Genomic DNA, 12,168 nt, shown 5'->3' on the forward strand with positions numbered 1-12,168 from the left:
TGATTAACAAAGTTAGGCCTATATGTCCTTTATGTGAAAAAATATACAAAAAACTTTTGCAAAAATTTTATGTTTCTATTTCTAGATAAGCCAACCACCAACCAAGCATTAGAGAAAAATGAGGTGATTACCAAAAATCACGTCATAGGTGTCATTTCTATTTTTTTTTTGTTGAAACTAGCTTGCATTAATTAGATTAAAAAGTTATTACAATAACTATTAGCTAAGATACAAGGAACGTTCGACCACACTTTGTTACGATTCTTTTTCTTCGCCCATCTTGCCAGTTTGTCTGCGTTTGAATTCAATGCTCTTCTGGTATAACTGAATTTGATCATCTGAAATTCTTTCCTGCATTCCTTGATTTTCTTTATGTAGATGAGAGATTGCCATTGTACTGCATGTTTTCCGTTGCGCAGATGTTTGATAAGATTGATGTTGTCGCTTTCTATGATGATGGAAGTATAATTCAATTCTTTAGCCCATTCAATACCAAGTAAGATAGCCATAGCTTCGCATTCTTCACTGTTTCTAGCTCTAGAAGATTTTACCTGTGCCCCGATGAATTTAGATTTTTCATTATGAGCATTTAAGCTGATTCCCATATTGGATATTATGTTCGTAAAAGATGCATCTACATTGATCTTGATAGAATTGTTTTGAGGGGGTTGCCATTTCTCATCTGTTAAAGGTACATTTTTACCTGATTGGTTATTTCCTGGTTTTTTAATGACTTTCGGGTAGTTTTCTATCATTTTGATGATCTTATGTAGATCATTGATTTCATGCTGAAAGCAGTGATCACATCTAACTTTCCATATAATCCAAAGAACAGTAGAAAAATGAATATTCTCTTTTGTGTAACAAAGGTGAGCATTTACTTCCCAAGAAAAAGTCCAGTCCGAAATGGACAAAATGTTCTCCAAGATAATGTTAAAATTAAACCAGATGTTTTTGGCTAGAGCACAATGCAACAGCGCGTGTTCGATAGATTCAGTGGTGTGTAATTAGGGCAGTTGGTGTTGTTATCAATGTATTTATCAATTATATCTCTCACCGGAAGAGCCTTGTTGCAGATCTTCCAGATAAAATTCTTGATTCTAGGGATGGTCGGGAGATTCCAAATGAATTTCCAGTTATGCGTGCTGGGATTTACATTGATAGAGCTGCTGATTAAGTGCTGGTACATAGAGGCGACTGTGAATTTGCCCGTCTTGGTGAGCTTCCATTTAAGTTGGTCTTTTCCTTCGCTATTAACTGGGATAGCTTTGATAAGTTCTTGCGTGTGGGGTTCGAAATTCGCCCTGAGAATATCTTCATTCCAGTTATTACTAGTGATCAATTGAGCAACTTTGGTAAGAGCGGAGTTGTTAACATTTTGAACTGTAGCATTTATTTCTGGGATCCATTTATCCGTCCAAATGTTAATATCTTTACCGGAATTAACCTCCCAAGTGGAAAGATCGCTAACGATATTATAGTTCTTCCTTATAGTTTTCTAGTTCCACGAGTAGTGGTTCTCCGCTGGCCCAGGGGTATCAGTTTTGGGTGTCATTTCTAGAAATCACATTTTGTTCTCCCACACAAAACATAGCTTAAGGTTTCCTTAAAAATGACCAAATAAGTGGCTAGTTCAGTATCAATCTAATACAATTGACTATATTGACTTTTTTTCATGTATAAAGAGCTCAAACATATTATAGCCCATAATCCAAAGCACGCCAAGAAAATTCAACAAAATGTCGATTTTGTTGTGACAGCAATCTCACATTCGTGGTGAGACAGAGTGTGACGCTCTTCTTAAGAGGTTAAACACACTTCCCTAGTGAGGCCTCACATTCGTGGTGAGACAGAGTGTGACGCTCTTCTTAAGAGGTTAAACACACTTCCCTAGTGAGGCCTTTTAAAACCATGAGGCTCAGGTGTGCCAAAATGGACAGTATGACTAGGAGCCCAGAAGGCTGCTCCGCACCATCATATAACACGTTATCAGCACGATTCGCTTTACTGTGATGTGGTCTTAGGAGGGTGTGTTGTGGAAACAATCTCACACTGGTGGTGAGACAGAGTGTCCTCTTAAGAGATTAAGCACCCTTCTCTGGTGAGGCCTTTTAAAACCGTGAAACCCAGATGTGCCAAAACAGACAGTATCACTAACAACTCGAAAGGCTGGTCCGCACCATCCTATAATAGATTTTGCAATCTCTTCATTATCTACTTTTACCACGACATGTAATTAATCCTCCTCCAAAGCTTTTGGGTATTCAAGGAAAAGTCAAATGTTCAAATCCCTGATATACTCTATATATTGAAAAAATAAAAGAGAAAAATAAAAAAGAGGCATAAAACCACGAAGTCATAGAGCTACTTTTACAACCCTAATCTTTTTAACTTGGTCCATTGACTTGAACCAACCGTGACAACAAAAACAAAAATAAATGAGATTTAGATGGGCCTAACATTGTCGTGCAAATTGAAGCGAAAGAAAAACGTGAGAGGTATTGTTCTCGCTCCCCAATCGACGATTATACTAGAGCTAAAGTTGCAAACAAAAGAACACGGGATTGGATTGCCTAATATAGATAGGATCTCATAAAACTTCTGTAGAAAGAAACAAAGCCTAGACATGGTAGTCCTGTCCAACCTTTCAATAGGTAAGAAAGGTCAGGAACTAATTGTATGGAAGAAACCATATCACAACCAAGAGCTTACACACTAAGCAACTGAAAATAGTTGCTCATGGCCCTTCATGAATTCGTAATTTATAAAAGAGAAGTGGATTTTTTTTATTAGCAAAAGTATCAAAAATGCTAAATGCCCCGAGATTTGAGACCACCCACGGGCCGAAGATGATGCGGGTGGCTCCTACTGGTTTTTTTTTTTTTTTTGTTTAAATGGCTCCTATTGGTTAGGCCATGGTTTGAGAGAATGGCCAAATAAGATCAACCAACCATTTGAATTCTTTTTATTGAAAAAGTACTGTGGCTATAAAAAGTAATAAAGGGCTACTATGTATAAAGGAAGGTTGTTTAACTAATTATAAAATAAATTTAAATAACTAAAATAAATAGCAGACCAACACAAACCTACTCAAAGAGATATTATATAGTAACGTAATAATAATTGAAAGGGGAACTCACACGATACCCAGATTTGGGTATAGGCACCCTCTTAAGCCTTAACACTTCTGAATTCAAAGTGTAAGCTTCACAATTTGTGGGTGTCTCTAAAGTTTCTTTTTCTCAAATACGTTGAAGTTGAAAATATAGATATGAGGTGGTCCTGGACCAGATTAAACTCTCAATGGATAACATAAGTTCACTGGACAATCAATGTCCAGATGATTGTGTTTGTGGTGTTACATCTTTTAGGACCCACCCACGGCGAGCCTTTAAGATACGTACAATACCAACCTCAAAATCTAATCGAACAACGAACTACCGAATGTATAGAGGAGCAAAGAGAGGAAATTTAGGGGAAAAATAGAACAACTCAACTTTGATTACCCTTTGAGAGACATCCATGATGGAGCAGCGTCCATCTTGATAGACTGATTGACATCCCACAATATCAAATTGCCAAAATGGATCGGGAGACAAAAAATGCATGAAAGAGAATACAGACGGAGCTGCTAGAACTAAGAAGAGTTCGAGATTCCCAAAAGAAATTTTTACACCTAGAGGATAACGAGAAATCTACGAGACTGAAATGTGTGGGTTTCAGACCGCCAGCCACACCCCGCCACCAGCATCTCTCATGTGAGAGATGTGAGTTCAAAGGATGGTAGCCTGTTTTTGCACTGACAATCTCAGGTTCTTGGTAGACAGACCATGCCACCTTGAAATTAAAGGAGACAACTGACCTACTTAGAGGGAACTGCTACCAAACGATTTTACAGGACTACTACAACTGTAGAGACTAGATCTAAAAGAATAATAAAGGTAATCAACGACGCACAACAGAAAGGGTAAGATGGAAGAAATTTCAGAAAATAATGTTAGATTATCCCTGAATCATGTCAGACTGACTTCTGCATCATTATGATTTCTCCCAGATCTATACTGACACAAGAAATGTGACTAAAGATCCTAAACATGATGACTTACAAGTTCTTCAGGGACTACAAAACTTGTTTCGACTTTGAAGTGAACTTTCCCTTGATTACCAACTCTCTGAGATAAAAGAAGTTTAGGTAATCATTTTTCTGTTCCTCCTCCCCAATGTTCCCACATCTATCTTAAAGAATCGCAAAAGTGGTACGGGCATCGGAGCTGGAAGATTGAAGTAACACAAAGAAATGGAAGAACATACCTCATCCAGCTTTCAGTAATCTCTGTAAACGAAGGCTGGATCACGTGGAAAAATCATCAAAAATCCTATAACTTACTGATATTCCGTGGTAAAACAAGCAAAACAGGTACAATTCCGTGGTAAAACAGGCATTTTGCTATCCTCCGCATCTCTATTGAATATCAAACAGCATAGTTAGTACGGTGTAAACTAATAAATGTTAAATCAATGATACTACCCAAATGCCGACTGACATCTGTATCACAAAACCAACAACGGAGTTCACATTAGTCTAAATTATTACCTTAAGTCTATTCAAAACGGTTTCCAGGAAGTCGATAAATTCAAAGGTCATATAGAAGTACGGTATGAAGTATGGTATGTAAAATAAAACTAATTTTGGGGTACAACTGTCTCAATTTAAAAGGTAGTTCAGAATAGAGGAGTACCAGATAGCTTGTCTTATTGAGGCATATACAGTATATTGTATACAAATTTACCTCAGACGACAAGTCCTTTGTCGTTGTGCTCCTTACGCAGAAAAAAACACATTAGTGACATCTCCTGTGCTTATGGTGATGGTGACGATGATGATATTCCTCTCTGCTGTCCTCATCCAAGCCAGCGACCATCTCCCACCCTTCATGATCTGTCGACTTCACCTTTCTGCTACCATGCCTGGAACTGTGGCTTGTTTCTTTCTCTCTCCTTTGTCTTTTTCGATCTCCGGAAGAACTAAGTTCTGGGCCAGACTCTGTGTGGCTATGATATTTCTGATTGCGCCTTATGGCATCAGCATCAACCCTCTTTCTGCTGGTAGCAGATTCTTTTTGGCCTCGATGGTGACTCCTCGTAGAATCACTACTTTTCCCACTGTGTCTCCTAGAAGTTCTGTGTCGATGCTTATGCCTACTATCTCTACTATGACGAATAGAGTTGTTAGATGTATCTATCTCTGGACTAGATCCATCAAAGTATTGTGCCCTATGATCTCTTCCAGCAGCTGAAGAACGAGACCCCTTCTCATGTCTTTCATTCACTGGGTGAGCCTCTTGATTGCGCAGTGTCCTTCTTAGCCTCATTTGCGACATTTTAATATCATGTTCTCCAAAGTCGCTCTCTTCTTGAGGTTCTCCAGCTGGAGATTGTGAAGGCTCATTGTAATAATAGTCATTGTTTGAAGCATCGCCACCATAAACTTTCTCTCTGACAGATGTTATCAAATTCAGTGAGGTATGTCGAAAGAGTACTCGGAAAGTTAATAGCAGTTTCCCAAAAAAAAATTAAGCACAAATGTCCATGCTTAGTCATTAAATGAGTATTGATGGGAATCAGACAAGGATCACCATCACTTATTTTCCACTTTTGCAAGAGCAATTGCACTACTGCAGAAACTAAAAACACAAGAGAACGAAAGAAGCTAACATACGTGTAAAAAAGCTTTTCTCTGACCTCAACTTAGGGTGATGTATGTGTCCCTTATATGGTCAAGAAAGACCATTATGAAAGAATGATTACCAGCCAGACAGTATTTATATTGGGTGGCGAAAAAACACATCCACAGAGATGCTCACGAAAATTGAAAAAATAGTTACCTGTTCAGGTGATCTTGCATCGCAGAAGGCCGTTCAATACCCTGATAACCCATAAAATCTGTCTGCATAAAAGGGAGTTCAGCTCCCGTCATCATTGAAGGTGCAAAACCTCCCATCCTTGTAAGTCCACTGCACAATCTAAAAAGGACAACCAAAAGATACAGCTAATATGTCTAGTGAATGTACGAAACCTCAAGCCTGTAGTCAGATTTTATGGAAGCAGAAAACTTACTGGGGCATTGGTGTGGGAGGATACATACACGGCATATAAGAATATACAGCAAAAGGGTTTACTTTGACAATGTTTGGGTCATAGGACAACATGCCAGGATTTGCATATACACTGTGGAATGACCCAATTTGGGGATATGAATTCCCATGCCAATAAGGTGGTCCATAAGCAGGCATACTTTGAGGACACATAGCATCTCCTGATAAAAAAAGGAAGAGAACCTCAACAAATGAAATGGTTTGACGGAACTACTATGGAAAACTCTAATATACTTACTACTGCCCAACGTTTTAAATATTACCTGTCTGCATCATAGGATATTGACCAGAAGCAGCTGGGCAGTCTCTAATAAAATGGTCTGGAGAACCACACATGAAGCAGGTCCGGTCTCCCTGTTCCGAACAAGGTGTATTTAGGCTCGGAATGGATGTAAAACACTAAAAATAGACATACAATTAATGTCTTTGAAGTTCCAGTTTACACGAGGAAATAAACAAACTTTTGGCCCATTGTCGTGGAAAAATTAAACAATATTTGGAGAACCAAATGATGACTTTTCTATCAAGAGTGAATAATGAATCATAAATAGTTTCCTGCTACAAACCTTGTTTCTGAAGTACAGTAGAGCCAGGATATGGCAGTAACAAAACTAATCCAGGATACGGGAGAATAACAAAACTAATCACGAATAAGGATGAATAAAATAAAATATATTCATGGTAAAAGTAGTTACCCTTCTATATTCACTTGTAGCTGAAAAACGTCCGGCTCCATCTGAGAAACCCAAATATCATATTTAGAACGATATCATGAAGAATATCACGATAATCATATTTCCAAATAGAGTCTACATAGGAGACAACTTTAGCAATTGAAGTATCAAAACTGAAGAACTTACCTGCATTATTAAGCCAAAACCCTGTCCAATTGCCGCCCGAAATTAGCAAGACAAGAAAAAAGTTGAAAGCTAGAAGTCAAGTATGGCTAAAAGTAGAAACTTATAAAATATCAGATCAAGACTAAAATGGCAACTACAATAACGCACACGTCAATGTACTCTCATAAAGGACGGGGTAAAGGCCCACACCATAATTGCAGTAGGCCCCCGGATTACACACAAGACATCCTCACAATTTGTGCTTAATCAGGGGCCTACAGCAATTATGTCGGGGGGTTTAGCCCTTCCCTTCTAATAAAATAGGTAACCGTGTCATTTTCTCAGATAACTGAGGGGATCCACTTAGTACATGGCAAAGCAGTGAGGAAGAACCCAATTACTGATAATCAATAACTTCCTCATTCCGACCAAGAATTGGAGGCAAAACATGAGCTAGCTAACCATGTTAATACTTAATAATTCACGGAAAAAAATAAGCAAGAAAGAGAAAGAAAGGGGTCTAGTTACATAGTCAATACCTTCCTCCTTTGCCATAAGATTTGGGGGCAATTTGGAGTGTTGATTTTCTCCTTCGAACTCAGTAGCAGGTGCACAACCTTTTGCTACAGTTTCGAAAGTTGGATGACCATCAGCTGCATCTCTCACTCCGTATCTCATCTGGTTCATCATCTGTGATGTCAAGACTGGTATTGTACCTGCCTCTAAATTGATGTTGGAACTAGCACCAGCAGCAGATCCATTGTTTCTGAACTTTGACTGGTATGTTGCTGAAGGAGAATGAGGTAATATTGGATCTCGTTGACGCACTACACGGGGGAATGGTTTTGCTTGGGTTCCAGATTCTTCATCTATATAGAAATTTAAAACCTTACTAGCCAATGATTGAGCTTCGAACTGTTTTATGTGTAAATCCTATCATTTATCCATACCTGGAATGTACATAGCTAGCAGATTTTCTGAATTGCCTGTAATGCCTTGAGACTCAAGAAAGTGTTCAATAGCCTGTCTGAGAGAGAGATTTGGGAGCAAATCTTCTACTCCGCATTTCGCTGATAAACACTTAGGGCACCTTGCATTTTCAACTAACACAAGACGAATACCTGCGAGCAGGAAGAATGGAAGTTTCACATACACGAGAATAACTAAATTTGGGTGACGTTTTTGTATATGTTTAAAGCAATTGTCTACTTTGCTTTATGAGGATAGATATTGGAGCTGTTATAGGGATCTTACATTTGTCACAAAAACTATGTTGGCAGCAAGGTATCATTACAGCCTCTTTGAATATCGCAGTACAAAGAGAGCATCTTAGCTCTGAAGGCAAAACAGTTTTTGGCATTTGTGACCGACTTGCATCAACCAACCTATAAGATTCAATAAACCGATAAAACTAAAAATTCATAAAAAAAAATAAAAAAATAACCAAAATAATAACACAAATAGTGAACAGTATGATATCTCACGTATCCAACTTCTGAAACTTTTCTACTGCAGGCTTTGAATTTTTCTGCATCATATCACTCCCAACACCGAGTTCTACATCTCCTGGTTAAACAAAAAAACAGCCATGAAATAGAATGGTTAATCAAGAACTAAGTCACTTGGACGACTCGTGACTATTTAGATACTCACAATAAAATCAGGAAACATACGTACCTTTTGGAGGACAATTATTCAGCACATTCGGTTTAACAAATGATGTCCCAGAGCATCTGAATCAGAAGATAATTTGCACTTATTCTTGCATTCAAATGGTTTTGATCATGAGGAAAAGCAAGATTAAGTATATTGAGGACCAATCAACATATACTATCAAATCATAAAAATATAATTCAAAACATAGGTGGCTTCTCATGTGGCCGATATTGGCAGGCATTCGTGATAAATAACTCTACTCACCTTGTGCACATAAAACATGCAAGTGAATCATATTGGGAAGAAGATGCTAATAATAATCAGTAAGTCATACCTCAGAAATTCCTTGGTGTGCAGTACATTATCATCATCACTATCTGAACCCAATAACAATGCCTTTGGAGCAGGATATAATTTAGTTCCAAAGTCGCGAACGTTTTCCACTTCCATGTTCTGCAACTTCTAGGTGACATAACAAAGAAGTATAAGGAAGAAACAGAAATGTGGACAATATCATAAACATAGAGAAAATTAACAAGACTTTAGAGAAAAACAGGAACTCATAAGATTATGCATGCATGTCAGAAATAAATCATAATTCAACATTCACGCCTGCATAAAAAAATGATACTTCAACAAACAAAGACAAGCAAGGCTATAGAACATACCACAGGAGGAGAAGCCTTGCCAGTATTGCTGATGTTATGTTGCTGATTCCCCAATTTATCTACCCCTGGCCTGCAAGAGATAAAGGTGTGTAAGAAAATAGCACGGTGTTGTATTGTTGTGAGATCATAGAACAGTTGAAGCAAGGCTTAAAGTAAAGGAATACAATTGATGCCATTAAAACCGAAGTTACCAAACCCTGAAACTCCACAAAAACCAAGTGGAACAGCGAGTCAACGAATTTCGTCACATATCACACTATAAGTTTAGTAAGTAGACAGATCCAAAATAAGAAATAAAGGAAAATTCAAGATAAATTCCCCTATTTAGTACAAAATTTATCTAAACCCACGTAGTTAACTGCTATATCCGCCTTGCTAATGAGGTAAACGAGCATCTTGCGATTTAGCAAAGACACGTCCTTAATTCCTTTAATAAAAAAACCACTAAATATAGTGCCTTTACATCCTCAATCCAGCAAAGTGGGTGTCCACAAATGGCCAAGATATATATACTTCATTAGACCACCGGAATGGTGGTAAATTTTTTCAAACTGGGAATTAATGTATTAAACTAAAAAAAGAATATATTACAAAAGGAAACAGAAACTTGGAAGTTCCTCTTATGTATCGTAAGTTGTAGTTACGAAGTTAATGTCTATTTACATAAAATGATTTCATATCATCCGTCAGATGTGTTCCCAACAGAATCTCTAAAATAAAATGGACAGTCAGACTTATCACCTGGATAACCGACTGAGCTGTTTTAATATAATAGATGGAAATTGGAAATATGATTTAATGATTATGAAGTACGGTAATTCTACTATCTATAAAGAACAAGAAAATTCCAATTTCCAGCTGCTCTTATCTGATTGGATCATTGCCCATGAACGTCTACGAATCTGCATGTTCAAGTGAATACCTTACAACGAGATGTTTTACGTTCTTAATTTATTATGCACAATCTTTACAAAATAGGGAACCTATGCTGAAGTTGTTAACTGAAGAACATAACCTAGCTTCAATGTCAATCATCAAAGTTTTCTAGCACATGCATATAATAAGAACATTAACTCAATGCTAAAAGGAACTCAACCCAAGTCCACACTGTCAACAACAACAGAGAGTACTGAGTAAATTAGGTAATTACAGCTATGAAATGTCTTCCTGCATGACTTGAATTACCACTGAATCAATTAAAACATAGAGACTTTGAGTGAGACTACTTACACAACAGAAGGAGCAGATCCTCTAGCAGGTACTCTCTTAATAATCACACTAGAACCACTTGGTACAAGAACATTTTCATCCACAAACCCTAAAAAAAGAAACACCAGAAAAAAGAAAGGCCTCATGAAACATCAAAACTGACACAAAATGATAGAAAACGTAAACCAAAAACAATGGAAAGAGAATTATACCTGCTCCTGTATCAGGATCAGAAAACACAAGATCAAAATCTTGACAAGCCTTCAAATTCTTCTGTTCCATAATCTTTAACCTAAGGTCTCGAATAGAAATAGAGGGTTTATCATCGATACTGATGGTATCGAATTTCAAAGCGCTTCTAAACTTGAACCTAATTGACATGGTTGAATCAATTCAGCCGAGAAGAAGGTTTCAAAACACAGAATTGAAATCGATCAGCGTTTTGTAGGAAGTGATTGAGATTCTTCTTTCTTTGTCTTGGCGGAAGAAAAAGAATGAGAGTCGAATTGAGGTTTTCGTTTTGGAGTGAGTTGAGGATGAGTTGGCGCCCTGGCGGATAAAACATAGAAACGAAGACGCATGTGTGAGTGCGTGCCCGCGTCCATCACGTGAGACTTCCAATCATAACCGTTCATCCTTTCCGAAGGTAAATCTGGTCCTACGTCTTTATTTCCAGGTTTGTTCAGTCAGGGGTGAGCAAAAATGGCCCAACAGGCCAACCAAATGGTACCAACAGATCGCGGTACACTTTGTCTGGTCGAACCAAATTTCGGCCAAATCAATTGTTTTCCTTTGAACAATTTGAACATGTTTTAAACTCCAATTTTTTTTTTTTTTTTTTTTTTTTTTTGAGGAAAAACACTTAAATAAGCCAAATGTGTCACAAATAGTACTCCCTCATCACAAACACTATGAGGGTGAAAAATAAAACCGTAAACATAAGGACTATCTAGCAAGAACGCCAATACAGGGGGGTTGAGTGCCAGTCGCTAGAACATGTGCCAATGAGTTGAGTTCACGTGGACAGTAGGCCAATGAAATCTTCAGCTGACGCGTGCGAACTCTTAAGTCGTTGATCTCATCCATTAATCGCCAGGGAATCGAGGGATCTACGGCCGAGATCAAATCGAGCAAAACCCTAGAGTCTCCTTCGATTATATAAGTTAAATCTCTCCTTTCCTCAGCTATTTCCACCGCCGTCCGAAACCCTATCAATTCGCTGTGCAATGGCGAGATCGGTCGGAATTGGTCTGTTCGAACTTCGATCTGGTTTCCTTCCTCGTCTCTTGCTACTGCTGAGCATGCAGCTCTATTCTCCTTATAAGAGCCATCAAAATTGATTTTGATGACTCCCCTCGGTGGAGGACACCATCTATCTGTAATCAAAGAATCATTAGAGGAAAAGGAGTTCACTGTAAGAGAAGCGTACCTTAACTCTTCGCATGTCTGCCACCAACATCTTTGAAGATCCGGAAGCTTATTACTAAAGATAAGTTCGTTTCTTGTTTTCCACCAATTCCAAAATAGAGTTGTGATTTTGTACCATCTGTTTTCTCTTTGATTCTGTGATTCTAGAATGCTCTTGAGTCGATCTATTGGATTAATATGTGTTTGGGAATGATTATCTTCTCCTGCTAAAAT

General features: G+C 38.0%; 1 protein-coding gene and 1 long non-coding RNA gene across 6 annotated transcripts; one reads left to right on the top strand and one right to left on the bottom strand.

Annotated features, from left to right (window-relative positions):
• Window positions 1-160: 160 nt before the first annotated feature.
• On the top strand, window positions 161-4,577 carry LOC147556873 (uncharacterized). The gene is made up of 2 exons (XR_015233632.1): window positions 161-1,786; window positions 1,854-4,577. It is a non-coding gene; the product is annotated as an uncharacterized LOC147556873 (long non-coding RNA).
• LOC147556874 (uncharacterized) lies at window positions 2,963-11,302 on the bottom strand. Of its 5 annotated transcripts, none has more exons than XR_015233631.1 (16): window positions 10,740-11,302; window positions 10,549-10,636; window positions 9,319-9,388; window positions 8,985-9,112; window positions 8,672-8,727; window positions 8,479-8,560; window positions 8,249-8,379; window positions 7,945-8,115; window positions 7,534-7,863; window positions 7,016-7,036; window positions 6,851-6,891; window positions 6,419-6,509; window positions 6,118-6,316; window positions 5,886-6,014; window positions 4,791-5,496; window positions 2,963-4,462 (listed from the first exon to the last, which is right to left on the bottom strand). XR_015233631.1 is itself a non-coding variant. In XM_086657845.1 (15 exons), exons 1-15 carry the CDS (start codon window positions 10,906-10,908, stop codon window positions 4,842-4,844), a joined length of 2,367 nt encoding a protein of 788 aa, XP_086513971.1. In that variant the 5' UTR covers window positions 10,909-11,302; the 3' UTR covers window positions 4,552-4,841. The 5 variants fall into 5 exon arrangements, 3 of the variants coding, with proteins under 3 accessions (XP_086513971.1, XP_086513972.1, XP_086513970.1); XR_015233630.1 differs by having other exon boundaries at window positions 3,983-4,462; window positions 5,886-6,023; XM_086657845.1 differs by lacking the exon at window positions 2,963-4,462 and having other exon boundaries at window positions 4,552-5,496; window positions 5,886-6,023; window positions 8,985-9,109.
• Window positions 11,303-12,168: the final 866 nt, after the last annotated feature.

Source organism: Eschscholzia californica, unplaced genomic scaffold (genome assembly GCF_041429995.1).
Source record: "Eschscholzia californica isolate CP2 unplaced genomic scaffold, dmEscCali1.0.p SCAF_2, whole genome shotgun sequence".
NCBI lineage: Eukaryota > Viridiplantae > Streptophyta > Magnoliopsida > Ranunculales > Papaveraceae > Eschscholzia > Eschscholzia californica.